Source organism: Chiloscyllium plagiosum, unplaced genomic scaffold, assembly GCF_037043375.1.
Source record: "Chiloscyllium plagiosum isolate Xiang-an unplaced genomic scaffold, Cpla_swu_hap1 HiC_scaffold_10, whole genome shotgun sequence".
NCBI lineage: Eukaryota > Metazoa > Chordata > Chondrichthyes > Orectolobiformes > Hemiscylliidae > Chiloscyllium > Chiloscyllium plagiosum.
In genome coordinates, this window is record NW_028270148.1 from 32253225 (window position 1) to 32280942 (window position 27718).

General features: G+C 43.0%; 1 protein-coding gene and 1 long non-coding RNA gene across 7 annotated transcripts in view; one reads left to right on the forward strand and one right to left on the reverse strand.

The window, feature by feature from the left end:
• ppp1r21 (protein phosphatase 1, regulatory subunit 21) overlaps nucleotides 1-6331 on the reverse strand; it is a 104315-nt gene extending 97984 nt beyond the window's left edge. Inside the window, exons 1-3 of one of the 2 annotated variants that reach the window (XM_043695616.2) lie at nucleotides 5849-6331; nucleotides 4469-4537; nucleotides 2189-2335 (exon numbers count right to left, since the gene is read on the reverse strand). In XM_043695616.2, the coding sequence (XP_043551551.2) occupies nucleotides 2189-2335; nucleotides 4469-4537; nucleotides 5849-5902 (270 nt within the window). In that variant the 5' untranslated portion in view covers nucleotides 5903-6331. The remainder of the gene's footprint in view (nucleotides 1-2188; nucleotides 2336-4468; nucleotides 4538-5848) is intronic. The other variant, XM_043695615.2, reaches the window with a different exon arrangement.
• A 104-nt stretch (nucleotides 6332-6435) lies between these two features.
• Nucleotides 6436-27718, forward strand: part of LOC122548002 (uncharacterized) — a 116464-nt gene continuing 95181 nt past the window's right edge. For 2 of the 5 annotated variants that reach the window (XR_015758375.1, XR_015758376.1), the window contains exons 1-2: nucleotides 6622-6685; nucleotides 8019-8227. This is a non-coding gene — a long non-coding RNA (uncharacterized LOC122548002). Of the gene's footprint in view, nucleotides 6686-8018; nucleotides 8228-27718 lie in introns of all 5 variants that reach the window. The other 3 variants (XR_015758378.1, XR_015758377.1, XR_015758379.1) reach the window with 3 other exon arrangements.

Genomic DNA, 27718 nt, shown 5'->3' on the forward strand with positions numbered 1-27718 from the left:
TTTGCAATAAATTGTCTTATGGTCCTGCTTCAAAACCATCTGATGAAAAAGCAGCATTCCAAAGCTACAGCTTCCAAATGAACCTGTTGGACTATACCCTGGTGTTGAGAGATTTTTAACTTTGTCCATCCCAGTCCAACACCAGCTGCTCCACATCATGTTTGAACCAAAGTTGTAATGAAGTCAGGAGCTGATCCCAACATCACATCAGGAATGAGATTACTGTTAAGGACGTGTTGCAACCTCAGGACTAGACTGAATGAATGATGACTGGTCAGGTTGGATTTGTCAAGCTTTGCGTATTCGGGACATGTTGTTGGATAGATGCCGGTGTTTAACCATACTGGAACAGCTCGGCTAAGGGCATAGCAATTTCTGGAGCACATAGTCAGTACCACTGACAGAATCTTGTCAGGATTATAGCCTTTGCAGTATCTAATGCCTGCAGTTGCTTCTTTATATCATGGGTAGTAAATGCAATTGGCTGAATATTTGCAACAGTGATGTTTGGGATATCCAGGAGGCACAGATGAACTTACACTTAGCACTTCTGTCTATAGATTGTTGCAAAAGATAACACTGAAGCATTTGTAATGCTATGTTGGGTCCCCCTTCTTTGAGGATGGGGATATTTGTGAAGCTTCCTCCTCCTGCAAGTTTTTTTAATTGGCCACCAGTATTCATGATTGAATGCTGTAGGACGAGAGCTTAGATCTAATCCATTGGTTGTGAAATAATTTAGTCCTGTCTATCACTTGCTATTTGGCACATAAGTAGGCTTTTGTTGTAATTTTTTTTACTTATCTTTGTCTCACCAAATTTCACAACCAAACTTTTAATATCTTCATCCTGGTCAGTTACATATATATTTTAAGAGGTTGAGGCCCTAGTACTGATCCCTGTGGTAAACAGCTCATTACATCTTGCCAACCAGAAAGAGGCAGATTTATGTGTATTATTTCCTGTCAGCTAACCTGTCTCTGACACTTGCCAAAATGTTACCCTGCTGTGTTTATTTTTCATAAAAAGTTTAAATGTAGCTTATCAAATGACTTCTAGAAATCCAAATATATTAAATCAACCAATTCCCCTTCAACCATAATATGTTACTTCCTCAAAAGAACTTTAATATATTGGTCAATACCACATTGTCTCTGCCTGATTATCTTGAACTTCTTCAAGTGCCCTGCTATAAGATCTTTAATAATTATTTCTAATATTTCCCTCTGACAAATGTTGAACTAACTGCTCTGTAACTTCCCGCTTTGCACTACTTTCCTTATTGAATAAGGAGAGTGACATTCTGTCTTCTGATCTAATTGAACCTTGCCTGAAATCTACGGAATTTTGGAAAAGTTAAACCAATTAATCGACCAGCTCACTAGCTACTAGTTTTCATGGGTTATAATTTTGCTGGTTAAGATGAAGTCCATCAGGACCTGCAGATTTACTCTGTACCACCTCCCTAATGATTGTGATTTTCTTTAATTCCTCCTGCTATTCCATTTCCTGATGTTTTACTGTACCTTTTACAAAGAAGAACAAAGCAAAATATCTGTTCATTCTTCTGCCATTTCCTTAATTTTCCTGTATTAATTTCCCAAACTCATCTTCTATAGCACTAATTTTACTTTTGAGAATTCTTTTTCTGTTTAAACAGAGACACAATTTTGCTCGCTAGCTTTCTCACACACATGTTTTCTTTCCTTATTTCCCTTTTCGTTTTCCACAATTTTCTTTTGATACTCTGTCCAATCTTGACTTGCCACCTCCATCTTTGCACAATCATGTGTGTTTGTTTTAAGTTTCATAGTATTGTTTATCAAAGAGTCAGTATAGGGCAGTGAGACCAAATGATAGATTAACAGCACTTAACGCGAATAAGAACTCAAAAGAATTTTGGATAACCTGACGTTTGTGGAGTGTGCAATGTGGGAAGATGACTGGGAATGTATTGCAGATGTCAAAGATTGCAAACAACTGTTAAGTAAATTTGTTTTGGCTAAGAAATATTTTAGATGTTTCTCCCGTCAATAACAGTGAATGATAAATACAACTTAGATATGTGAACATCTATTTGCAAAGAAAAGTGCAGATTCAAAAACTCACTATGCCATCCATTACATGGTTTCATCCAAAATTCAAAAAGCTTTGCAGCCCAGAAACCTTGTTCCTTTCTGGACTTTACCTTGCTCTTCTTGCCTTTGACCTCAGTAGTTACTAGTTCCTCTTGAAGTAACTCTACACGCTTTGCCAGTTGCTGATTTCGGAACGTCAGACTATCCATTTCTTGCTGTAACTTTCTAACACTTTGGTCCTTCATTTTCAGTTCCTCCTGAGGTAGGGAAAATAAAAAACTGTCTTATTTAACTTTCACACTATGAGAACATAGAGGTGATAGAGGACTTTAAAAGACCACTGCACTCCATATAGTTGCTCCTAACATTACAATACAAAACAAATACAAGGGGATGAATTAATGGAACTTCCTGAGAATTAGAATATAGGAAGCAAAGTTTAGGAGGACTGCAGGCTAACAGAGGGTAGATGATTGGAAGTCATCCAGGAGTGTACAGGATAGTCAAATCTCGAGGTGGCAAATTCACAGATGACTAGGGATCAGAGTTTCCTTACAAAATCTGAACACAACGGATTAAGACTTAAAATGTTGACGGAGGAAGTGTATACTTTTCCTGCATTGAATGCCAGAAGTTCGTGATAATTTAGTCACAATGGACGGAATACGTGAGGTAGTCAGGAAATAGAGCTGACCTTGTTTTTGGATGTCAGAGGGGGCCGCATGCAATGACCGGTATCAAGGACAGATCTTTAGCATACAGTAATTACAATGCAAGATCAAGGGAAGCCATTGTCAATCATGTCAAAGGCGGTGACTGGATAAAAAGTGTGGTCCGAACCAAGGACAGAGGTAAAAAGGAAGAGGATGATGTGGTCAATCATGTCAAAGACTACAGACAAATCTAAAAGGACAAGGAGGGATAGTCCACTATGTTTACATTCAGATTTTGTGAATTTGACAGAAACTTGCATTATGGCAAGTTGGAAAGAGATTGGAGGTGCTCAAACTTGCAGGAAAGATCTACAGAATAGAAGCAGCATTTTCAAGGACTGGAGAGAAGGTGGAGATTGGATGGTATTTTGTAAGGACTGAGGGTGACAAAGGGTTTTTTTATTTGAGATGTATGGTGACAGCAGGGAACCAGAGAAGGGATTGTACCTTAGGAGTGAGAATAATAGCAGCTAACATGGGGACCAAGAAGGAAAATGGAGAAATTTGCAGTTTAGCAGAATAGGGTCAACAGAATAGGAATGGGATTTCAAACAACTCAAAGAAGGTACAAGGGGAAATAGGAAAGAAACTAGAGAAATTGAGAATTCGGGAATAATCATGGAGGAAGTATGACTAAGCTGAAAAGGCAAAGGAAGGAAGCCAACAGCAAAATGGTCTTGATCTTAGTGATAGAGATGTCTAAGAGCTCCCTTCACTTGCTGTTGAAGGGAGGGAGTGGAGGAAACAGGAGACAAGGGCATTTAAAAATGCAATAGAGGAAAAATGATGGGAATTATCTTTGAATTTCAGGATGATTATGGTATTGAGTATTCTTGAAAGATGAGAGCAGAAATTGAGTGCTTTACAATGGTTCAGCTAGTTCTCTCCTTATATCTCTCGCCCGTGAGGACCCTCCCTCTCCAATTTCCAGATTTCCAGGTTAGAAAAAGAGTCACCAAAATCGCATTAACACAAAAACAACATTTAAAAATTGTTTATGTATCTTTCACAGCATGATCTCACAATAACAATCGATTAACCAGATAATTTGTTTTAGTGATATTGGTTGAGGGATAAACATTGGCCAGTATACCAGAGAAACCTCCCGTGCTAATCCATGTTTGCATGAATCTTCTGTATTTTATGTTCTTCCTGCTCTCTTCTATCGAACAAATATTCATTGTATATTTCAGGCAATGAATTGATTAATAATTTGAATATAATTTACATCAGGTCAACTTGAATTTAACTATAGAGAATTGGTCTTGAGTTAAGTGAATTGCTATACTTGCAATTTTCTCATTTATATTACTTGATCGTTTTTCATAAAATCAAGAAAGTTGATTTGGAAGATGCTATTGTGTTTGTTTAAAAACAAAGTGTTTGGACATGTTGTGACATGCCTTCACGCAGATGAGATTTTAGTCTGGGCATTCTGGCCCAGAGGTAGGGACATTGCCACTGCATTACAGGAACCTGGATATCATACAATAATGCACAAGCTTTAAAATAAATTATTTTAACTACTGGAACCCCACAATAGTCCTGCTTAGCAGAAACATTTAAACATATTTCATTTAGGTTAAAAACAACAAAATTTGATCTGGAAGGCAAACATCAAATCTTGCAACATGACTACATTTATACCTCTCAGATGCAAGATATTCTCAACATTACCTTTAAAGATGCACCTTGGCCTTGCTCATCTACAACAGCCTTCTTCAATACTTGGTTCTGAGCACGTAGCTAAAATATTTCAAAAAGTTAATATTTTACCATCGGAGTACAGCAATAATTTCAAACATTAAGTTGACAAGTTACAAAATAGATTTAATTGCTCATGTAGCTAGTAATTCCACAGATGGTGACAATATTAAAGATAAAATCAATGTTACAAATAGCTTTCGCAAATAAGTCCTTTCAGCTGTAAAACAAATCATGCAAAACAAATTATCAATCTACTTGCAGAGTTTTCTATCATTTCCCTTCAATTTGCATATCTTGAATCATTTCTCAATTTGAACAGAAGGTCAATAATCTGTCCAAATTTCTTTCAATTCTTTGAGTCACACTTAGGAACTGCACAATCTAAGAGTGGACATACAATTAACTCTTCCTCATTTAGCCATTAAGAAAATGCTGGAAAATCTCAGCAGGTCTGGCAGCATCTGTAAGGAGAGAAAAGAGCTGACGTTTCGAGTCTAACTGACCCTTTGTCAAAGCTGTCTCATTCAGCCATTCTCTTTCCAATGGCATGGCCAAAAATCAAGAACTCACCTTGTTGGGGAAAAATCATGAACCCAGCTCACCACTGAATGTAATATCAAACCTACTGTTCCAAATATCCTTGATCCAACATACAGCTCAGTTTAAATCTATTTGAAAATTTAACAATTTGCTCAAGTCACACAATTCATTGTCTCTGAACAAACCCAGCAAGTAACAAAGAAATTACTTTGTGATATTGCCCTGTCAGTAAGAATTAACATTTAGTCTATTTAAGTGAAAATATTGCTCTATAATGTGCAACTCAATTTGCAGAGGGCTTCTTCAACATCTCAAATTGCTCTCATCACTATCCAACTGCTGAAATCGGTACCTTCACACTAGTGTTACTTAACCCAAGACACACCCATGTTTGAATGTGTTTTGACAGTTCAGATAAACATACTACAAACCTTAATTCTAAAGAAAGGAATAATACACCAAACGTTAGGAAGTTGTGTCTTTAGAGATGATATCCCATTTCCAGCATTTAAATTGTGTTCTTCCTACATAGTCCATCATACACCAAAAAGGCTCAAAAGTAGCATAAACCTAATTTAGCGGTGATTTATTATGAGCAATATGTTTTGCGATTTCCAGTCTGTTTCAATACTGTATAAGCTAATGTCAAAGAAACCAATTCAGTTTCGGCAAAATACGCATGTATTTCCATAGTGATTCGAACTGGAAGACAGTTTGTTCCAAATTTACGGTATATCTCCGGGAATAAAAAAAAGATAAATAGTGATGAGAAACAAAACAGAAATCAGCACACCAGACAAACAGACACACCTTGGAGTACTCCTGTGCAAGTTTCTGATACTTGGCATGCAAATCTGCAGCCATTGTCAGCAAGCGGCTGAAGCCTTTGGGGGAAGCGGTGCTTGGGAGGGGCAGCGAAAGCCTGTCACATCACTTGGGCGAGCAGGGCGGGGGATTCGAGCTTCGTGTCTCTCACACAGGCAGCGACATCAAAATAATGCTGTTTTTCGGGGGGAGGGAAGAAGAGAGCCAGCGACCGACTGCCACCAAGTGAGAAACAGTTTGTTCCTTCGACCTCTCCACCCTCCCTGCAACTGATATAACTGACCCTTCGGCCCGTCAGTCTGAGAACAGTCCCTCCACCCTGGACCAATTGTCCAGAACGTGAAGAATTCGCGTTTCTTTTTTTGTGATGTGACGCTGGAGCTTTTGCCTCAGCCAGCGCCCTTCAGAATAAGGGTTAAAAGGAGTTATTTCCTCCGGCCAAACCGGAAAATAGGCAACAACCACGACAGACGGGACCCGATTTTAGGCCCACTTCCACCTTGACAACGACCACTTCCGGCTCCGCGAGAGTCTTCAAAAGGCCGACGCGCAAACTCGCCGCGACGTCAACGCGCCCGGCGACGTCGCCCTAGCAACGGGACCACGTGAGACGCGGTGGCTGCGCGACCGGTCCCCACTTGACGAGCGAGGGTGCGCGACGGGGCCAAGTCAGTTGTCATGGCAACAAGCTAGCGGCGGCTGAATCCAAGGTAACTTCAAAATAAAATGCAACAAACAAATCACTGAAAAGGTTATAAAGGGAGCGCACCGATCCCGCAAGTGTGAAATCCAAACCGCAAAGTTTTTGAAAATGTCTACGAGGTGAGTTAAACTGTGAAAGAAGAATTTAATTCAAAAGAGTTGTTGATATGAACTTAAGACCAATATTGCAACAAACTGGAAATTGCAAGCCATCTTGTTCACAATAAGTCACTGCTAAATTATGTTTGCTACTTTTAAGTCTTTCGATCGTTCATATTGACAGGTAAATTAAGCTGTGAAAGGAGAGAATAACTCAAACGAGTTGCTGAGTGGTGGCTTTCTTTTATTGGCGGAGGAATTTTGCTTTTTCAATTATTTGCTGTTTTATTATACTTTAAATACAAATACATCCTATTTAATTTACTGCCGGTTCCTTATTGGTGAACAGTGATATCCGTCAATATACATTTTTGTTGTAGTTTGTTCATTATTAGTCGTAGGTTTTCCTGGACTTAACAAATAGAGAGTCAGTGGCATTGAAATTCGAGAAAAAAAGGCCTTCGCTATTTTTCGTCCGCACATTTTTTTTGGTTACCAGGATTCGATTTGTTGATAAGAAATAAAAACTGCGTACAGGAAAACAGAGTTAATATTTCAAGTCAGTGATGTTCATTCCGCACTGCAAAGTGTTAGATTTGTTAAAATTAACCGTTGCTGATAAGTTGAGATACAAAAACTTAATTAAAAAAAAATTCAACAGCAGTTAAACAAAATAAGGATGGAGGGTCAGATGATGTGTAGTTCCAGCATGATGTGGGAGCTGGTGGACCCTGTAAGAAATTGGGAAGAGTGTTGTTTTTGCAAAAAGGTAGTGATAATAAGCTTAAGAATAGTGCTGATAAATCGAGTGTAAAGGTCAGTTGCAGACAATGATTAAATTAGCAAACACTAGGGAAATGTATAATTGGGTACTAACTTTAGTGCATAATTATTCTAGTAAATAATTTAGTCTCAGCAAAATAGCTGAGATAGCTGAAACACAAACTAGGCAAGAAAAGACACATTGTTAAAATGTATATTCAGGAATGGAATGTACCTATGAACAATGGAAGATGTTACAAGCAAAACAGATAAAGTGAAAGGAACATCAAGATCCAAGTTTAGCAGAATCTTCCTTATGTCACTTACAGAGGGAAGGGTCGCCAACTTGGAGAAGGGGGGGAATAATAAGAGCGGATCGCAAGTTAGTCAGAGAATAAAGTTGATTGGGTAATGTAAGAGTCAGAAGAGGTGACCTCACAGAGCTCTAAAGTATAACTGTGTACTAGTTTGAATGTTCATTGCTCATTTGCTTCTGCATTTGATGCCCTTTCTTGCAAGATCATAGAATAAATAGTCTTGTTTCCAGTTTTGGTGGTCTTGTCTAAATTTTATTAAAACTTGTTTCTAACAGATTTGGGGGCTCGTCCGGGATCCCATGCTCCAGTTGCTCGGCATTTTTGGGAAAACGGAGAAGGTGCACCTCGCTGATTTCGGCGGTCTCAAGTTTCCCTCCATGCCGTGGTAACTTGGGCGAGCGTGATCCGGACTGGGAGACCCTGGAAACAAGATGGGCAGACGCGGCGGGTTCGGTCGGGTAACTCTTGTGTGCACAAGACCCGCGTAAGAAAGGTCTTAAAGGATTTATCTGGCCGACCGGGGTAGGCAGCAGTATTTGCTGCCAGTTGGATATATCGGGGGAATCCAGGGGACCAGGGTAGGCAGCAGTAGTTTCTGCTGCCAGTTGGATATATCCGGGTGACCCGCAGCGGTAGTTGCTGTTACCAGGTGGGTATATCCGGGGAACCGGGGTTCCGGATGACCGGGTTAGGCGAATTCGGTCGACCAGGGTAGGCAGCGGTAATTGCTGCCAGGTGGATATATGTGGGAATTGCCGCGGGATGGGGTGCGCTGAAACGACCAGATAACTCTGTGCACAGACTAAGGTAAAGAAAATGGACCTTTAAGTATTGCCTTGGTGGTTGGGGACATACAAGAAGTACGGGGAATTGGCAACATATAAAATAAAGTATTTAATTGGCTAGATTAATCTGATGAGTAAGGTGTCTACCTGATTCAATCACCCAGCCTTAGACCGGTTGTTAAGAGGGGAAATCCCCCACGCGAAGGTCAGGACCCTGAAGTGGGTGTGGAAGAAGGTGACACCGGACCTCAGTAAGGTTAATTAAATTACATAAAGAAACGGCCGAGTATTAAAATCGGAAATAAGAATAGTTGCGTAAGTGTCGAAGGAGACATGAGAGGGACGTCCAAGGACCACATCCCAATGGACAGTCCTTTAGGAAGAATGTTAAGAGATTGGAAGTACAATCCTCGGACGCAAGGAAAGGATAAAAAACAAATGATAAAATGTCAATGAAAAACAGCCTTATAGTCAGGAGGAATCAGATTATGCTTCGTGTCAGAAGGGCTAGTAGCTGAAGGGCTACTGAGGGTACACTTCGTAACTAACTTTTATAGTCAGACATCCAGAAAAATATTCAAAAGCTAGAGGAGTCGTTGCGGGAAGCTGAAAGTGTCTGTGAGATACGGTGTCTGTGTGTGTGTATGAGAGAGAGAGAGAGAGAGAAAAAGAGAAAAAAGCTGTACAGCTAACAGAAAGTTTAACCCTTTGTGATTCGGTTTGAATGCACATTTGTTTGTTCGTGATTGAATGTTTGTGCTTTGTTCCCTGGAGCTTGAGATCTGGGACTGTTTTGAATCTGATTTCTATTATGGAAATTTTAACATGATTTCTTTTAAGGTTAAGGATTTTACAGATTATGAAATAAAATGTTAACTCCAGCTCTTTTTACAGGTCATGACTGCCTTACTATCAGTTTCTAACTAATCTCTTTTATCCTTACATAAAAGCGATTTATGGAGGACAGTTGAAGTCTCAGTTCAACATTAGATTGTAATAAATCAAAAAAAATCCTATGGTTAAAATCGGTGACCTTGGATTCGGCCATTATTCATGCATTAGAAGTTTTTTTTTAAACTTGAATAGACAAATCCTTTTTAAGGCAGCTCTAGTTATTTCACGACCTATAGCATTGTAATTGAGCAATGACTCGTCAGGACTACTTAAGAAAACTAATTTTGGATTTAAATCAAGGGACTAAAACCGGGTAATTATAGTGGATTTCAAAGTTGGGAACTGTATGCATTTTACATTTTAAATATTAAACACTGAATAAATGAATTTATAACATATAAATATATATTTACATGTAAGATTCCAAAATGTATAGTTAGGAACAGGCTTTAAAGTAAGACAAGCATAAATTGATAAATTGTATTTGAAATATTGCAATTTTTTTTTATAAAGCATCAAGGTCTAAACAAAACATTAGGTGATGAGGAATGGCCATGAGGTGGCCCTAAAGCTGTTCAGTTTGTTAAATTGGCTCAGCAATTGATCTGGCAACGTAACATGAGAAGCAGAAACAGAAGGCAAAAATAATGATAGCCACGGTTGATGAGTTAATAAAGAAAAGGACAAAACTAAAAGGAGAAGGAAACCGGAATGGTGGCGGGCAGCATGTTGAAAATAAAGGGAGGAGAAGGGATCGGGGAGGAGATGTTAAGGGGTCTGGTAGACAGGAACAAGGATCAAAGTGGAAATCCCCTCAGACGGGATGTTATTACTGTGGAAAGACAGACCCCATTGTGGTTCCCAGTGACCACGTCTGTAGTATGTGGAGTGTGGAGAAACAGAGGAATCTTGGTATTCAAGTACATAGACCCCTCAAAATTGCCACACAAGTGGATAAGGTTGTTAAGAAAGCATATGGTGTTTTGCCTTTCGTTAATAGGGGAATCGCGTTTAAGAGCTGCGAGGTTTTGCTACACCTCTGCAAGTCCCTGGTGAGACCACATTGGAATATTGTGTCCAGTTCTGGTCGCCCTACGATAGAAAAGATACAGAGGCTTTGGAGAGGTTGCACAGAAGGTTTACCAGGATGCTGCCTGGACTGGAGGGCTTGCATTATGAAGAGAGGTTGACTAAGCTCGGACTTTTCTCTCTGGAGAGAAGAAGGAAGAGAGGTGACCTGATCGAGGTTTACAAGATAATGAGAGGAATAAATAGAGTCAATAGCCAGAGACTTTCCCCCAGGACAGGATTGACTGGCACGAGTTTAAGATATTAGGAGAAAGGTATAGAGGAGACGTCAGAGGAAGGTTCTTTACGCAGAGAGTTGTAAATGCATTGCCAGCGGTGGTGGTGGAAGCAGAGTCATTAGGGACATTTAAGTGACTGCTGGACATGCATATGGATAGCAGTGAATTTAGGGGTGCGTGGGTTAAGTTATTTTATTTTACTTTAGGATTAATCCTCGGCACAACATCATTAGCCAAATGGCCTGTTCTGTGCTGTACTTTTCTATGTTCCGTGTTCTAAATGTTGGTTGCTCTAAGAACTTTGGCTCAGAGTCAGTGAACTGGAGTCTGAGCTTCAAACATTACAACACATCAGGGAAGGGGAGAGTTACCTGGATGCTGTGTTTCAGGAGACAGTCACATTCCTTAGACTAACTAACTCAAATTCAGCCAGTGGTCAGGGATAGATAGGTGTGGCTGTGAGTAAGGCAGGCAGAGGGATCCAGGAGGTAGCATTGCAGGAGCCTCAATTCCTGTCTTTGCTCCCTGTGTATAAAGAATTGGGGACTGCAAGGAGGCTGAGCCGACCGACCGCAGCACTATGGTGCAGGGAACCATTCAAGTCGGAGGGAGAGAAGGTGGTAGATGGGAATAGTATAGTTTGAGGCAAAGACACTGTGCTCTGTGACCAGAATTGAGAGTCCCAAAGGTTGCATTGCCTGCCTGGTGCTCGGGTGCAGGATATCTCATCTGGTTGCAGAGGAAGTTGGAGTGGAGGGTAAAGATCCAATGGTCGTGGTCCACATAGGTACCAACAACATAGATAAAATGAGTGCAGAGGTTCTGCTAAGAGAGTGTGAACACCTGGGAGCTAAATTACAAAGCAGGACCAAAAAGGTAATAATCTCTGGATTACCACCTGAGCCACAAGCTAATTGGCACAGGGGCAATAAGATTAAGCAAGTAAATACATGGCTCAAAGATTGGTGTGGGAGAAATGGGTTTGAATTCATGGTACACTGGCACTAGTACTGGGAAGAAGGGACCTGTTCCGATCGAATGGTCTTCATCTGAACCATGCTGGGATCAAAGGCAAGGGAGGTCTCAGTTATAGGGGAAATTAGAAAACCCGAATTAAAGAAGGAGGTAAAAGTGCAGAACTCGAGAGGTTATTAAAATCTCTAGCACAGACACAAATAGGGCAAAGTGTACGGGAAGGTTTAGCAATCAAACTTCAAGCACACTGGACAAACGAATGACAAAGAGAAAAGGGACTGTAGGTGTTATATCTGAATGCACACAATATACCAAATAAGATAAATGAGTTTGTGGTGCAGATCGAAATTAGCAGGTATGACATGGTGGGCATCTTCAAAACGTGGCTGCAAGGGGATCAGGATTGGGAACTGAATATTCAAAGATATACATCCTACTGAAAAGATAGGCAGGTCAGCAGAGGGGGTGGTTTGCCTTATTAGTAAGAAATGAAATTAAATCAATAGTAAGAAACAAAGTTGGGTCAGATGGTATAGAATCTGTGTGGGTGGAATTGCGGAATGGCAAAGATTAAAAAAAGCATAGTTGGAGTTTTGTACAGTCCTCCAAACAGTAGTCAGGAGCTGAGGCACCAGGAGATAGAAAAGATGTGTAGGAAAGACAAAGTTATGGTGATCATGGGGAATTTCAATATGCAGGTGAACTGGGAAAATTAGGTTGGTAGTGGATTGCGAGGAAAGGGATTTGTAGAATGTATGTAAGAGGGCTTTTTGTCGAAAGATGCTATGCTGGAAAATCACAGCCAGTCAGGCAGGTGAGGAGCAGGAGAGTCTACGTTTTGAGATAAGCTCTTCATTAGGAATATCGGGGCTGAGAGATAAGTGGGAAGGAGATGGAATGAGGGTAAGGTAGCTGGGAATACAACTGGGAATGCAATAGGTACATGGAGATGGGGGTGGTGTTGCCGAGAGGCTGGAAAGGAGGATGGAGCAGATAGGTGGAAGTAAGATGGACAAGTAGGACAATTCAAGAGGGCTGTGCTGACTTGGAAGATTGGCTCTGGGAAAAGGTGGGGGGAAAAGAAATTAAGAGATTGGTGAAATCTACATTCATCCCGTGTGGTTGGGGAGTTCCAAGACAGAAGATGAGGTGTTCTTCTTCCAGGCAATGGGTGGCTAGAGTTTGGCAGTGGAGGAGGCCCAGGACTGGAATGTCCTTGGTGGAGTGGGAGCTGGAGTTAAACTGTTCGGCCACAGGGCGGTGGGGTTGTTTAGTGAGCGTGTACCAGAGATGTTCTCTGAAACATTCCACAAGTTGACATCCTGTTTCCCCATTGTAGAGGAGATCACACCAAGAGCAACGGACACAGTAGATGACATGTGCAAATGTACAGGTAAATCTCTGTTGAATGTGGAAGGATCCTTTGGGGCCTTGGACAGTGTGAGTGGGGAGGTGTGGGGTGCAGGTTTTGCACTACTTGAGGTGGCAAAGGAAGGTGCTGGGAGTGAAGGGTGGTTGTTGGGAGTCGTGGAGGGAATGGTCTCTGTGTAATGTAGATAAAGTTGGAGAAGGAAATATATCCCTTGTGGTGGGGTCTGTTTGTAGGGGCAGAAATGGAAGAGGATGATACGTTGTATCTGGTGTGGTGGAAGGTGAGGACCAGGGGTTTCTGTCCTTGTTGTGATTAGAGGGATTCGAGTATGGATTTGTGGGAAGTGGAGGAGATGTGCTAGAGGGCATCGTTAATCACGTGGAAGGGGAAATTGCGATCCTTGAAGGAGGAGGCCATCTGGGATATTCTATGATGGAATTGGTCCTCCTGGGAGCAGATGCCGTGAAGGTGGAGGAATTGTGAATAAGGGATAGTGTTTTTATAGGAGGCAATGTGAGAGGAGATGTAGTCCAGGTAGCTGTAGGAGTTGGTGGATTTGAAGTAGATGTCCGTATTGAGTCCGTCACCGGAAATGTACATGGAGTGGTCCAGGAATGGGAGGGAGATGTCCGAGATAGTCCAGTTGAAATTTTTTTGTAAATATATTTATTAGCAAGTATTTTTAACTTTACAAACATATAAAATTATTGAAAAATACAATCAATAACAAATATCAGTATAATAAAAAGAAATCAAAACACAAATTACAATACGACTACTGTCTACTAACTACTAACCTACCCTATAATACAAAACAAACCCTAACACTGTGCAAAGCCACACCAATAAATAAGTAAATAACTAATAGATCAAAAAAAGAAAAAAAAACACAAAATTCAGAACAGTTATGCTCGGCGCAAAGCTCCCAAACAAAGGAATGGGAGCATTGTATATATGCCCATATTAACTCAGGAGACCCCCTCCAGGGCCCAGAGCTTGACAAACCTAACCATACTGGTTAAACAGACGCCCCAGTTAAGATAGCTGACAAATCTATATCCAAATAACTCAAGTAGGGCTGCCATGTCTTATAAAAATGGTCTGTTGTGTGGTGCACCATGTTTGTAAAAAAATTCAAGGGAATGTGCTCCATAATTAATTTCTGCCATCCTTGCAAGCCTGGCAGGTTCTCAGACACCCAGTTCATCAGAATATTCTTCCGTGCACAGTATGCAAGAATATTAAATAGTTTCTTCCCATGCCCGTCTAAAGATGGTTAATTTGGTAGACCTGAGAGATATCAGGTCTACTTTGACTTCAGTCCTCAATAACCTTCCTATCTCTCCCACCACAGCACTCCAATAAACATTGAGCCTGTGGCATGTCCAGAAGCAATGGGTAAGAGTACCTATACTTATTTTACATTTTAAGGCACACTGAAGATGCCCCCTTTTTAAAATTTCGCCAGACATTCTGGTGCCAGATGAGCCCTGTGCAGAACTTTTAACTGCATAGCACATGTCCTATTACAGATTGAGATCTTTCAAGCATTCTCCCATATATTCTCCCATGTTTTAGAAGATATCTCCACTCCTAGCTCTTGTTCCCAGACCTTAATATCCTGCCAGGTCCTGCCACCCAGCAGGCGATAGAGGGCACTAACTGAAAGGGTGCTTGTGGAACACAGCAACAACTTCTCTGTATCGGGCTTATAGGGCTCCGTGAGAAAAGTAGTCTTCTTCTGGATGAAATCCCTAACCTGAAAAAAATGGAAAAGATCTCTGCTGGGTAACCCGTATTTGCAGATCAGTTGCTCAAAAGACATCATAACCCCCCCCTCAAACAAGTCGCCCAAACTAGAAACTCCTCTCGCTGCCCATAGTTTGAACCCTGAGTCCATCATCCCTGATCGGAACCCTGGCATGCCATCTATAGGCGGAAGTGGCGAAGTCTTAGATAAACAACCCTCACTCTGACGCATCGCCTTCCATGCCTTGACTGTACTAATGACGATGGGGTTCCGGTAGTGATCCATAACTGTCCTCATCTTATCCATGAACAACAGGTTAATAAGACAGCACTTTGCCTGGGAGGCCTCAATATGCAGCCATATTTAGTTTGGATCGTTACCTACACAATCACAGACAAAGGACAGCAGGGAACTCAATTGATACCTCCTGATGTCTGGGAAATCAACTCCTCCCCCTCCTTGAAGTAATTGCAATTTAGTAAGTTTGATGAGAGGTCACCCACGATGCCAGACAAAGGAACCAAACCATCCCATAAGCTTCCGCAGCATTGACCTGGGAAACATTATAGGGAGCATTCGCATGGGATAAAGCAAACGAGAAAGAACATTCATCTTAATGAGAGATATTCGGCCCAGCCATGAAATTGGAAGAGCCTCCCATCTCTGGAGATCTCGCCTAATATTGTCGAGCAAGTGAGCAAAGTTAGTCCTAAATAACAGATCAAACTTGGGGGTAATAAAAATGCCTAGATATGGGAACCTTGCCCGTGACCACTTAAAAGGGAACATCCTTCAAATTCTATCACATTATGAAGGTTCCCCAAAGGCATTGCCTCCGATTTTGCAAAGTTAATCTTATATCCTGAAATAGCCCCAAATGAATTGATACACAGTATCAAATGGGATACGGAGGTCATCGGGTTTGATAAAAACAGAAGGACATCATCCGCATACAGTGTAATCTTGTCTGCCCTTGATCCCACTTCCGGAGCGGTTATGTGGACATGCTGACGAATGGCATCTGCCAGCGGCTCTATCACCAACGTAAACAACAACAGTGAGAGGATACAGCCTTGCTGACTACCCTACCAGTCCTAAAATTCCCAGACTTCACCCAGTTGGTGATAACCGCGGTCAGAGGGTGGCCCTCCACCCACCTAGAAAAGACCCCACCCAACCCAAACTGTTCAAAGACATTAAAAAAAAGGCCATTCCACCCGATCAAATGCTTTCTCTGCATCTAAGGAAATCACCAACCCCTGAATCAATCGTTGCTGACAAACTTGGATCATATTCAGCAACCTTCTAATATTATTAGAGGACCTACGGCCCCTTATAAAGCCTGTCTGGTCCTCTTTAACAATATGGGGCAATACCTTTTCAATCTCAGCACCAGGATCTTGGACAGAATCTTGAAATCTGAATTTAATAGAGAGATGGACCTGTATGAAGCACAATCCTCAGGAACTTTTCCCTTCTTAAGAATTAAGGCAATATTAGCTTCTCTCAAAGATCGTGGTCGGCATTCATGCATTTAAGAGTGATTGTACATCTCCAACAACGGCCCTGACAGAATCCCTATGAACTCCTTATAAAACTCACCTGGGAAACCATCAGGGCCAGGCGCTTTCCCACTCTGAAGTTGCCTAGCTGCCTCCTGTATTTCCTGAACTGTCAACGGGGCATTAAGGAGAGAGGCCTGTCCAAGGTTACCACCTGGGAGGTCCTGGTTCTTAAAAAAGGTCTCCATTTTAGCCCTCCTGTCCTCTGAACCTTCAGAGTGATACAATTCAGAGTAAAAGCTCCAAAAAGCCTCATTAATCTTTTTAGCATCATATGTAAGGACCCCGGGCGTTATCTCTGATTGCAGTAATGGATTGGGGAGCACGCTTTTTCCTAGTCAGGTATGCTAAATACTTCCCAGGCCTATCCCCATATTTGAACAGCCTTTGTCCAGCAAAAGCAAGTTCTTTCTTTGTGTTTTGTGTCAGTATTGAATTCAAGGCAGCCCGGAGGGCCGTGATCGGCTGTAGCTTAGTCACCGAAGGCTGCGCAAAATGTGCCGCCTTGGTGGCTTTCAACCACGTCTCAAGTAGGTGCTGCTGTTCATCCTTCTGTTGTTTCCGGCTCGCCGAACAGGAAATAGCTAATCCCCTAGCAAAGACCTTAGCAGTCTCCTGTAGCATAGACATACTACTAGCTGTGCCTGAGTTGATAGTCAGGAATTCCTGAAACTCCTTCAAAAAGTATTCCTCAAATTTGGAATCCTTAAGGAGAAAAGGGTCCAAATGCCAGTGCCGCAAACCTAGCCCTTCACTCTTGACCTCACTCTTGGCCTTTACCTCCAAATATACCGCCGCATGATCAGAGATAGCTATATTCCCAATTTTACAACCCATAATCTAATCCAGAAGGGCCAAGAGAGCCAGAAAGAGGTCAATCCTCATGTGACATTTATGTGGGTTTAAAAAAAAAGGTGAAGTCCCTGCCGGTAGGGTGAAGGCATCTCCAAATATCCACCAGCCGCAACTCCTCGCATAAGTCAACCACCTGCTTGGCCTGCGAAGAAATAGTTGGGGGCCCACAAGGCATCCTGTCCACTGTCAGATCCAAAAGACAATTAAAATACCCCCCCTACAATAATGTGCCATGTTCCAAAAGCACTCAACTTAGAGAAAGCACTAATCAAAAATTTGAGAGGATGCGCCGGAGGACAGTAGACATTTAGAATGCCATATTCCTCCCCATGTATCAGGGCTTTAAGTATCACAAACCGTCCCTGCTCATCTTTCACCTGCTCTAATAATGTGAACGGAAGATTTTCTGAATAAGTACTGTCACCCTCCTACTTTTAGTAGTAAAGGATGAAAAGAATACCCAGTCATAATCCCCCTGTTGTAATTTCAGGTGTTCCCCATCATCAAAATGGGTTTCCTGCAACAAAGCGATATCAAACCTTTCCCTCTTAAGGCGCGAAAGCACTTTTTTCCTTTTAACAGGCAAATGACTTCCCTTAATGTTCCAGGTGCATCATTTACTAAGACATTTAGCCATGACACTTAGTCAGAGACCCTTGAACCCCTCGATCGAAAAACCCTGCTTACAAAGCGCCAAGCAGAAGTAAATGAAGACTCATAGAGTCGAAGAATTATATATACAAAAACTATTCCATCATAACTATAAACAATTATTAGTCCAGGTGAATTTGAGGTCAGGGTTGAAGGAGTTGGTGAAGTTGATGAACTGTTCAACCTCCTCACGGGAACATGAGATGACACCAAGACAATCATCGATGTAGCAGAGGAAAATGTGGGGAAGGGTGGCAGTGTAGCTGTGGAAGATGGACAGTTCCACGTACCCGACGAAGAGACAGGCATATCTGGGGCTCATGCGAGTGCCCATGGCTACCCCTTTTGTCTAGAGGTGGTGGGAGGATTCAAAGGAGAAATTGTTGAGGGTGAGGACCAGTTCAGTCAATTGGATGAGTATGTCAGTGGAAGGGTACTTGTTGGGTCTACTTGTTGTAGACTTGCTTAAAACAACTAGGGTCTGGGCTATCTTCTTGAAATGTTTTGAGGGGTCTGGCTTGGTCCATAACGACAAGCAAAACTGGATTTAGTGTTGTGCAATGAGGCAGAGAGTATTGAGTACAGGAGTTGGGAGGTCATGTTGCGGCTGTACAGGACATTGGTTAGGCCACTGTTGGAATATTGCGTGCAATTCCGGACTCCTTCCTATCGGAAAGACGTTGTGAAACTTGTAAATCTTTTCTGAACCCTTTCAAGGATGTTGCCAGGATTGGAGGATTTGAGCAATAGGGAGAGGCTGAACAGGCTGGGAATGCTTTCCCTGGAGCATCAGAGGCTGAGGGGTAATCTTGTAGAGGTATACAAAATTATGAGGGGCATGGATAGGGTAAATAGGCTTTGCCCTGGGGTTGGGGACTCCAGAACTAGAGGGCATAGGTTTAGGGTGAGAGGGGAAAGATATGAAAGAGGGTGGTACGCGTATGGAATGAGCTTTCAGAGGAAGTGGTGGAGGATGGTACAATTGCAACATTTAAGAGGCATTTGGGTGGGTATATGAATAGGAAGGGTTTGGAGGGATATGGGCCGGGTGCTGGCAGGTGGGACTAGATTGGGTTGGGGTATCTGTTCGGCATGGACGGGTTGGACTGAAGGGTCTGCTTCCATGCTGTACATCTCTAAGACTCTATGACTCTATGACTTGATAAGGGAGCTTAAGGTGAAGGCACCCTGAGGAGGCAGTGATCATAATATGATTGAATTTACTCTGCAATTTGAGGGGGAGAAGATAGAATCAGAGGTAACAGTATTACAGCTGACTAAAGGCAACTACAGAGGCATGAGGGAGGAGCTGGATGGAATTGACTGGGAGAGAAGCTGAGCAGGAAAGACAATGGAACAGCAATAGTAGGAGTTTCTGGGAGTAATTCAGGAGACACCGCAGAGATTCACCCTGAGGAAAAAGAAGCATGGTACAGAGAGGGTGAGGCAACCATGGCCGACTATGGAGGTCAAGGATAGCATAAAAGCAAAAGAGAAAGCATATAATGTGACACAGGGCAGTGGGTAACTAGAGGATTGGGAAGCTTATAGAGACCAACAGATTTCAACAAAAAAAGAAATAAGGAAGGAGGACTAAATATGAGGGTAAGCTAGCCAGTATTTTAAGGAAAACTGCAAGAATTTCTTTAGATTATAAAAGGGCAAAAGAGAAGCAAAAGTAGACATTGGGCTGCTGGAAAATGATGCTGGAGAGATAGTAGTGGGGAACAAGGAAATAGTTGAGCTGAACAATTACTTCATGTCAGTCTTCATGGTAGAAGACTTGAGTTGTATTCCCAAAGATTAAAGTGAGTGAAGTGGCAGAGCTGAGTATGGTGAAAATGCCAGAAAAACTGACTGGCCTAAAGGTGAATAAATCAACTGGACCAGATGGACTACACTCCAGAGTGTAAAGGGAGATAGCTGAAGAGATAGTGGAGGTATTGGTTGTGATCTTGTAAGAATTGCTAGAATCTGAGAGGGTCCCAGAGGACTGGAAAATCATTAACGTGACACCCCTGTTTAAAAAGGGAGTAAGCAAAAGATGGAAAATTACAGACCGATTAGCCTAACCTCAGTTGTGGTAAGATGCTAGAATCCATTGTGAAGAATGAGATATCTCAATACTTCGAAGTGTATGGTAAAATAGCATGGTTTCATCAATGGGAGGTCATGCCTGACAAATTTACGAGAATTCGTTGAAGAAGTAATGGGCAGTTTAGACCAAGGAGAGCAAATGGATGTTATCTACCTGGACTTCAGGAAGGTCTTTGCCAACATGCCGCACAGGAGGCTACTGATTAAGATAAAGGCCCGAGGTGTTAGATGCAAGGTGCTAGCATGGATAGAAGCTTGGCTGACTAGCAGAATGCAGAGAGTGGGGATTAAAGGATCCTTCTCAGGATGGCAGCCTGAGTGGTGTTCTGCAGCGCTCAGTGTTGGGACCACAGTTTTTCACTTTTCACATTCACGATCAAACTGAGGGCATTCCAGCTAAGTTATGTAGAGGGATAGGTAGCATTGAGGAGGTGGAGAGGCTGCAGAAGGATTTGGACAGGTTAAGAGAGTCAGCAAAGAATTGGTGGATGGAGTACAAAATGGGAAAGTGTGAGGTCATGCACCTTGGTAGGAAGAATAGAGCATGGACTATTCTCTAAATGGGGAGAAAATTCAGAAGTCTGAAGTGCAAAGAGACTTGGGAGTTCGAGTCCAGGATTTTCTCAAGGTAAACTTGCAGGTTGGATCAGTAGTCAGGAAGGCAAATGCAATTATGGCATTTATTTTGAGTGGACTTGAATATAAAAGCAGGGATGTACTTCTGGGACTCTATAAGGCTCTTGTCAGACCGCATTTGGAGGATTGTGCACAGTTTTGGGTCTCATATCTCAGGAAGGACGTACTGGTCCTGGAGCTTGTTCGAAGGATGTTCACAAGAATGGTCCCAGGAATGAAAAGTTTAACATTTGAGGAATGTTTAACGATTCTGGGTTTATACTCAATGGAGTTTAGAAGGATGAGGGGGGATCTAATTGAAATATACAGAATACTGAATGGCCTGGGCAGAGTAGATGTTGGGAAGATGTTTCCATTGATAGGAGAGACTAGGACCCAAGGGCATTGACTTAGAGTAAAGGGAAGACCTTTTTGAATGGGGACACATCTTCAGCCAGAGAGTGGTAAATCGATGGAATTCATTTCTAGAGAAGGCTTTGGTGGACAGGTCATTGAGTATATTCAAGACTGAGATACAGAGGTTCTTGAGTATCAAAGGGATCAAGGGTTATGGAGAGGAAGCGGGAGAATGGAGTTGAGAATATTATCAGCCATGATTGAATGGTGGAGCAGACTCGATGGGCTGAATGGCCTAATTTCTGCTCCTAGGTCTTATGCTAACCTCTTTTTAATGTTGTTCTATAATAACCACCATTTGCCTTAATTTATTCATTTAACAAGTGACCGAGGCCAAAGGTAACCTTCAGGTGATGGGTAGGATGCATAAGGTAGTTTCGAAGAATCATCATCATGACTATAAACACAATAAGATTAACAATTGCTAACACCATTTGAGGTCGTGGCTTGAAATGATGGAGAATGCAATGTATCTATTTCTGTACTTTATATAACTTTTAATCGTTTGATTTTGTACAATTAATATGCACAGGGATCCACACCAACGTGAATGAAGTAATAACTGGAGAGCAGGCAGATGAGAGGGGTTGGCAGAAAGGGGATCGGAGAGAGACATGGAGAAAAGAGATAAGAGAATGCAGATTTAGTGAAGTGGATAGGTAGGAAATTGGGGAGAACTTAATGGATTTTTATTTGTCAGTGAGATGGATGAAGAGTTTCTCAGTGACTGGGGACAAATAAGCAATAGTCTAGGAATAATTTTCCTGCTGAGTGGAAAGTAGGAGAACATGGATCAGACCTGATTCTTTGACAGAGGAGCCAAGAGTAAATGCTGTTCCATTTGAACAAGCTGGACTTATAACATTATTTTGCAAGGATAGGAATAGCATAATTAATTCTTAGTAGGAGGTAATTGAAATGGAGTGATAAAGGAAACATTGACTAACCATAGCTTTGAGACAGTGTATTGTTCCTCAGTCATGGTTTGCGTTGCTCACTGGAAGAGCAGAAAGTTCACTGATTGCAAGCTCAAGCAGGGGTAGGAGAAAGGAAGATTGACCAGGCGGTCAAAAGGTGTGGTGCTGGCAAAGCACAGCCAGTCATTCCCAATGCTTGAAACATCGACTCTCTGCTCCTCGGCTGTTGCCTGACTGGCTGTGCTTTTCCAGCACCACACTTTTTGACTGATCTCCAGCACCTGTAGTCCTCACTTTCTCCCACATTTGCCAGGTAGTTTGCTCCTGCCCCACCGAACTCATCTCTGCATACCTCGACACAGTCCTGTCCCCCTTAGTCCAAGAACTCCCCACCTACATTCAGGATACCACCCACACCCTCCATCTCCTCCATGATTTTCGCTTCCCCGGTCCCCAATGCCTTATCTTCACCATGGACATCCAGTCCCTGTACACCTCCATCTCCCATCACGAAGGACTCAAAGCCCTCTGCTTCTTCCTTTCCCGCCATACCAACCAGTACCCTTCCACTGACACCCTCCTTTGACTGACTGAACTGGTCCTCACCCTGAACAACTTCTCTTTCCAATCCTCCCACTTCCTCCAAACGAAAGGAGTAGCCATGGGCACCCACAGGGCCCCAGCTATGCCTGCCTCTTCGTAGGATATGTGGAACAGTCCATCTTCCGCAGCTACACTGGCACCACCTCCCCACCTTTTCCTCCACTACATCGATGACTGTATCGGCGCTGCCTTGTGGTCCCACAAGAAGGTTGAACAGTTCATCCGCTTTACCAACACCTTCCACCCCGACCTCAAATTTACCTGGACCGTCTCAGACTCCTCCCTCCCCTTCCTAGACCTCTCCATTTCTATCTCGGGCGACCGAATCAACACGGACATTTACTATAAACTGACCGACTCCCACAGCTACCTAGACTACACCTCCTCCCACCCTGCCCCCTGTAAAAACGTCATCCCATATTCCCAATTCCTTCGTCTCCGCCGCATCTGCTCCCAGGAGGACCAGTTCCAATACCCTACAACCCAAATGGCTTCCTTATTCAAAGACCGCAATTTCCCCCAGATGTGATCGACGATGCTCTCCACCGCATCTCCTCCACTTCCCGCTCCTCCGCCCTAGAGTCCCGCCCATCCAATCGCCACCAGGACAGAACCCCACTTGTCCTCACCTACCACCCCACCAATCTCCATATACATCGTATCATCCATCGTAATTTCCGTCACCTCCAAACAGACCCCACCACCAGGGATATATTTCCCTCCCCTCCCCTACCAGCGTTCCAAAAAGACAACTCACTCTGTGACTCCCTCGTCAGGTCCACACCTCCCACCAATCCAACCTCCACTCCCGGCACCTTCCCCTGCAACCGCAAGAAATGCAAAACTTGCGCCCACACCTCCCCCCTTACTTCCCTCCAAGGCCCCAAGGGATCCTTCCATATCCACCACAAATTCACCTGCACCTCCACACACATCATTTACTGCATCCACTGCACCCGATGTGGCCTCCTCTATATAGGGGAGACAGGCCGCCTACTTGCGGAACGTTTCAGAGAACACCTCTGGGACACCCGGACCAACCAACCCAACCACCCCGTGGCTCAGTACTTCAACTCCCCCTCCCACTCCACCAAGGACATGTAGGTCCTTGGACTCCCCCATTGCCAGACCATAGCAACACGACGGCTGGAGGAAGAACGCCTCATCTTCCGCCTAGGAACCCTCCAACCACAAGGGATGAACTCAAATTTCTCCAGTTTCCTCATTTCCCCTCCCCCCACCTTGTCTCAGTCCCAACCCTCGAACTCAGCACCACCTTCCTAACCTACAATCTTCTTCCTGACCCCTCCGCCCCCACCCCCACTCCCACTCCGGCCTATCACCCTCACCTTAACCTCCTTCCACCTATCGCATTTCCAACGCCCCTCCCCCAAGTCCCTCCTCCCTACCTTTTATCTTAGCCTGCTAGACACACTTTCCTCATTCCTGAAGAAGGGCTCATGCCCGAAACGTCGATTCTCCTGCTCCTTGGATGCTGCCTGACCTGCTGCGCTTTTCCAGCAACACATTTTCAGTCTAGAATTGTACCCAGCTTCCAGGATACTCTTGACTTTTAATCTCCAGCATCTGCATTACTCACGTTCGCCCAGCTTCCAGCGGAACCTGGTGAGCAGACTGAGGGGTAAAACAGACTCTTTGGGGGAAAACATTCGAAAGGAAACACTGGCATTTATAAGGTGCTGATTGGGACTACTAAATGTCTCAAATGCTTTACAGGAGGTGAAATCCTTTTGAAGTGTAGTCACTGTTGCGTAGGCAGTGTAAACAGTAAAAGCAGTTAATATGAATAAGTGATTAGAAATAGGAGCAAGTGAAGGAATTTAATCCCTAAAGTCTGCCCAATAAGATCATGGCTGATATGTTTGTGGTTCAAGAGTGTGCTGCTGGGGAAGCACAGCAGGTCAGGCAGCATCAGAGGAGCAGGAAAATCGACGTTTTGGGCATAAACCCATCAGCAGTCCTCACTTTCTCCTAGTTAATTTCAACCCCACTGCGAAGCCTCGTCCAAGGATGCCTACCTTGAAGAAGTTCTCCTCTCTCTTTCCAAGGATCTCAGTGAGTCTCTTCCTCACTGCAGCCCACCCCCCGTCCCCCCAGGTCATCTCCTCTGCCCTGAAGCTCTTTAGCCGCATCCTGAAGCAGACTCACTACCACAGCCACATTTCCTTCCTCAGTGCCTGTCTACCTCCAGCTTCTGCAGTCCTCACTTTCTCCTACCTGATATGATTGTGGCCTTAATTCAACTTTCCTGCCAGTGCAACCTATCCCCAATACTCTTGACTTCTTTGTAGATCAAAAACCTGTTTAATACTTCTATAATAGAGCTCGAGGTTCAGTGGAATACCCTACCTCTGGGCTAGAAGGCCTGGAGTTCAAGTCCTACCAACTCCAGATTGTGTCATGTCTGAACTTGTTGATTTAAATATATTCAGTGATTTATTTAATGGGTCTTTGGACTCTTATGGTACAGTGGTAGTGTACCTACCTCTGAGCCAGGCGGCCTGTGTTCAAGTCCAACTGTCCGAAGAGCATCTTCACTCAGAACCACCCCATCTTTGTAACCCTGCATTTCCCATGGCTAATCCACCTAGATATCCTGGACACTATGGGCAATTTAGGATGGCCAATCCACCTAACCTGCACACCATGGGACTGTGGAAGGAAACTAGAGCACCCAGAAGAAACCTACAGAGAGACAGAATATGCATACACCACACAGATAGCCACCCGAGGCTGGAATCAAACCTGAGTTCATGGTGCTGTGAGGCAGCAGTGCTAATCACTGAGCCACAAATGCCTGCTTTCACACTGGAAGGATCGTATGATTCTCAGTCCCACCTGCCCCAGAGGTGTGTCATAACACATCTGAGCAGGATTGAATAAAATATCTCTCTCAAGAAATATAGGGCATTTGTGGTGCAGAGGATAGTTTGGACTTTAGTATAATGTGATTTCTGTCTTGACACAATTAGATTGTTTCTCTGTTTTATTGGTATCAAATAAGAAAGGTTTTCACAATAGCTGAAGCATAAATAGAAATTGCTGGAGAAACTCTGCAGGGCAGGTAATATCTGTGGAGAGAAAGCAGAATTAGCATTTCTGTCCAGAGACTGTTCTTCAGAACTATTAGGAAAATGTGCTAAAGATGGGGATGTGGGTGGTGTGGGAGGAGGAAGGGTAAGCAAATAGGTGAATACTTAGTCTGGAAAGAGAGAAAAACAGTTCGGCAGACAAAGGGATGGCTAATGGTAAGCCAAAAAGAAAGAAATGCTGATACTGGGGACCATAGGTGGGTTAAAATGGGTTGGCTATGCTGAAAACAGCCATATTATGACAGGGCCAAGAATATGGGAGTGGGTAAAGGACATAGGTTTTCATGTCTGAAAATGATCGTGTGTGGGGTTGAATATTTGAAACTCTGTGGTGCTTGAATGAGAAGCTAAAAGAAACATTCTTCATTGCACAGAGAGACCTAGCTAGAGTTTGTCAGGTCAGCCCATGCATATAGCAGCAGTAAGCAGAAGCTGCCATTAATACTTTTACTGTGTGTATTGTTCCTTCAACCTGAGATTTGAAGTTGCCAGAACAACGTGTTTGAGTCTTTTTACAAATATGTTGTGGTTTTTCATTGATCATCAAATCAACATCTTAACTTAATGTTTAATCAAATGGAGGGAATTACAGCAATTTCAGGAGTGAACAGAAGTATTTAAGGTCTGTCCTGGGGAATCCCTACAGTGTCAAAACTGACCATTCGGCCCATTGAGTCCACATCAATCCACCAAACGGCATCCTATCCAGACCACCCCATCATCCTGAATTCTCACCCCATTTAACCTACACATCCCTGGATTCTATGGGTAATTTAGCATGGCCAATCCACTTAATCTGCATATCCTTCTGGTTTGTTATTGAGAATACTATCAGCAGAGAAAGCTGATTGAACAATTACTTTTAGATGGCTGATAAAGATTCATAGATTTATAGATTCATACAAAGCAAAAAAGGCCCTTTGGCCCATCAAGTCTGCACCGACATAACTATCACTAAAGGTGCGCTGATCCCAATTTCCTGCACTTGTCCTATATGTTTGAATGTTATGATATTTGAAGATGCAATACAACATTATTTTTCAGCTGAATTAAGCCAGGCTATGGTTCAACTGGATCTCAGCTCAATATCAATTTTACTGGATAGAGTTATTCAGCTTTATTTTGAAAACATTGGCCCAGATTTTCTTAGAAGGCTGTTTTCCACTGCAGATGGGAGTTGCTCATGGGGACTGTATGGAATCCCCATTGTAGCAGACTACAAACAAATTTGTGGGCGGCACGGTGGCACAGTGGTTAGCACTGCTGCCTCACAGCGCCAGAGACCCGGGTTCAATTCCTAACTCAGGCGACTGACTGTGTGGAGTTTGCACATTCTCCCCGTGTCTGCGTGGGTTTCCTCCGGGTGCTCCGGTTTCCTCCCACAGTCCAAAGATGTGCAGGTCAGGTGAATTGGCCATGCTAAATTGCCCATAGTGTTAGGTTAAAGGGGTAAATGTAGGGGTATGGGTGGGTTGCGCTTCGGCGGGTCGGTGTGGACTTGTTGGGCCGAAGGGCCTGTTTCCACACTGTAAGTAATCTAATCTAATCTAATCTAATCTAAAATTGAAGATACCGCTGAGCAATTCCTCGATATCAGGTACACTCCGAAAGTCTCCGTTTAAATCAGAGTTGTTGGAGGGTTCTGATGAAGTTAGGTAAAGTAAGTTGGTCAGGAAAAGTTACAGTACAAAAGTTGCAGCTGTGTGGGTAGGATTGAGGAACTGCAAAGGGAAAAAGACCCTGATGGGAGTTGTGAACAGGTCTCATTGCAGTATTCAGAATGTAGGGCAGTAAGTAAACCAGGAGATAGAATCCCTACAGTGTCGAAGCTGACCATTTGGCCTATGTAAGAAAGAGACTATTGGAAAAATTATGGGGAACTTCAATATGCATTGGACTAGGAAATTCAGGTTGAGAGCGATCCCAAGCAAAGGAATTCATAGCGTGTTTACAAAATAGTTTTTGGAGCACCTTATGATAAAGCCCATTAGGGAACAGGCAACTTTGGATTTGGTGATGTGTAATGAGGCAGACTTATTTAGGGAGCTTACGATGAAGGGAT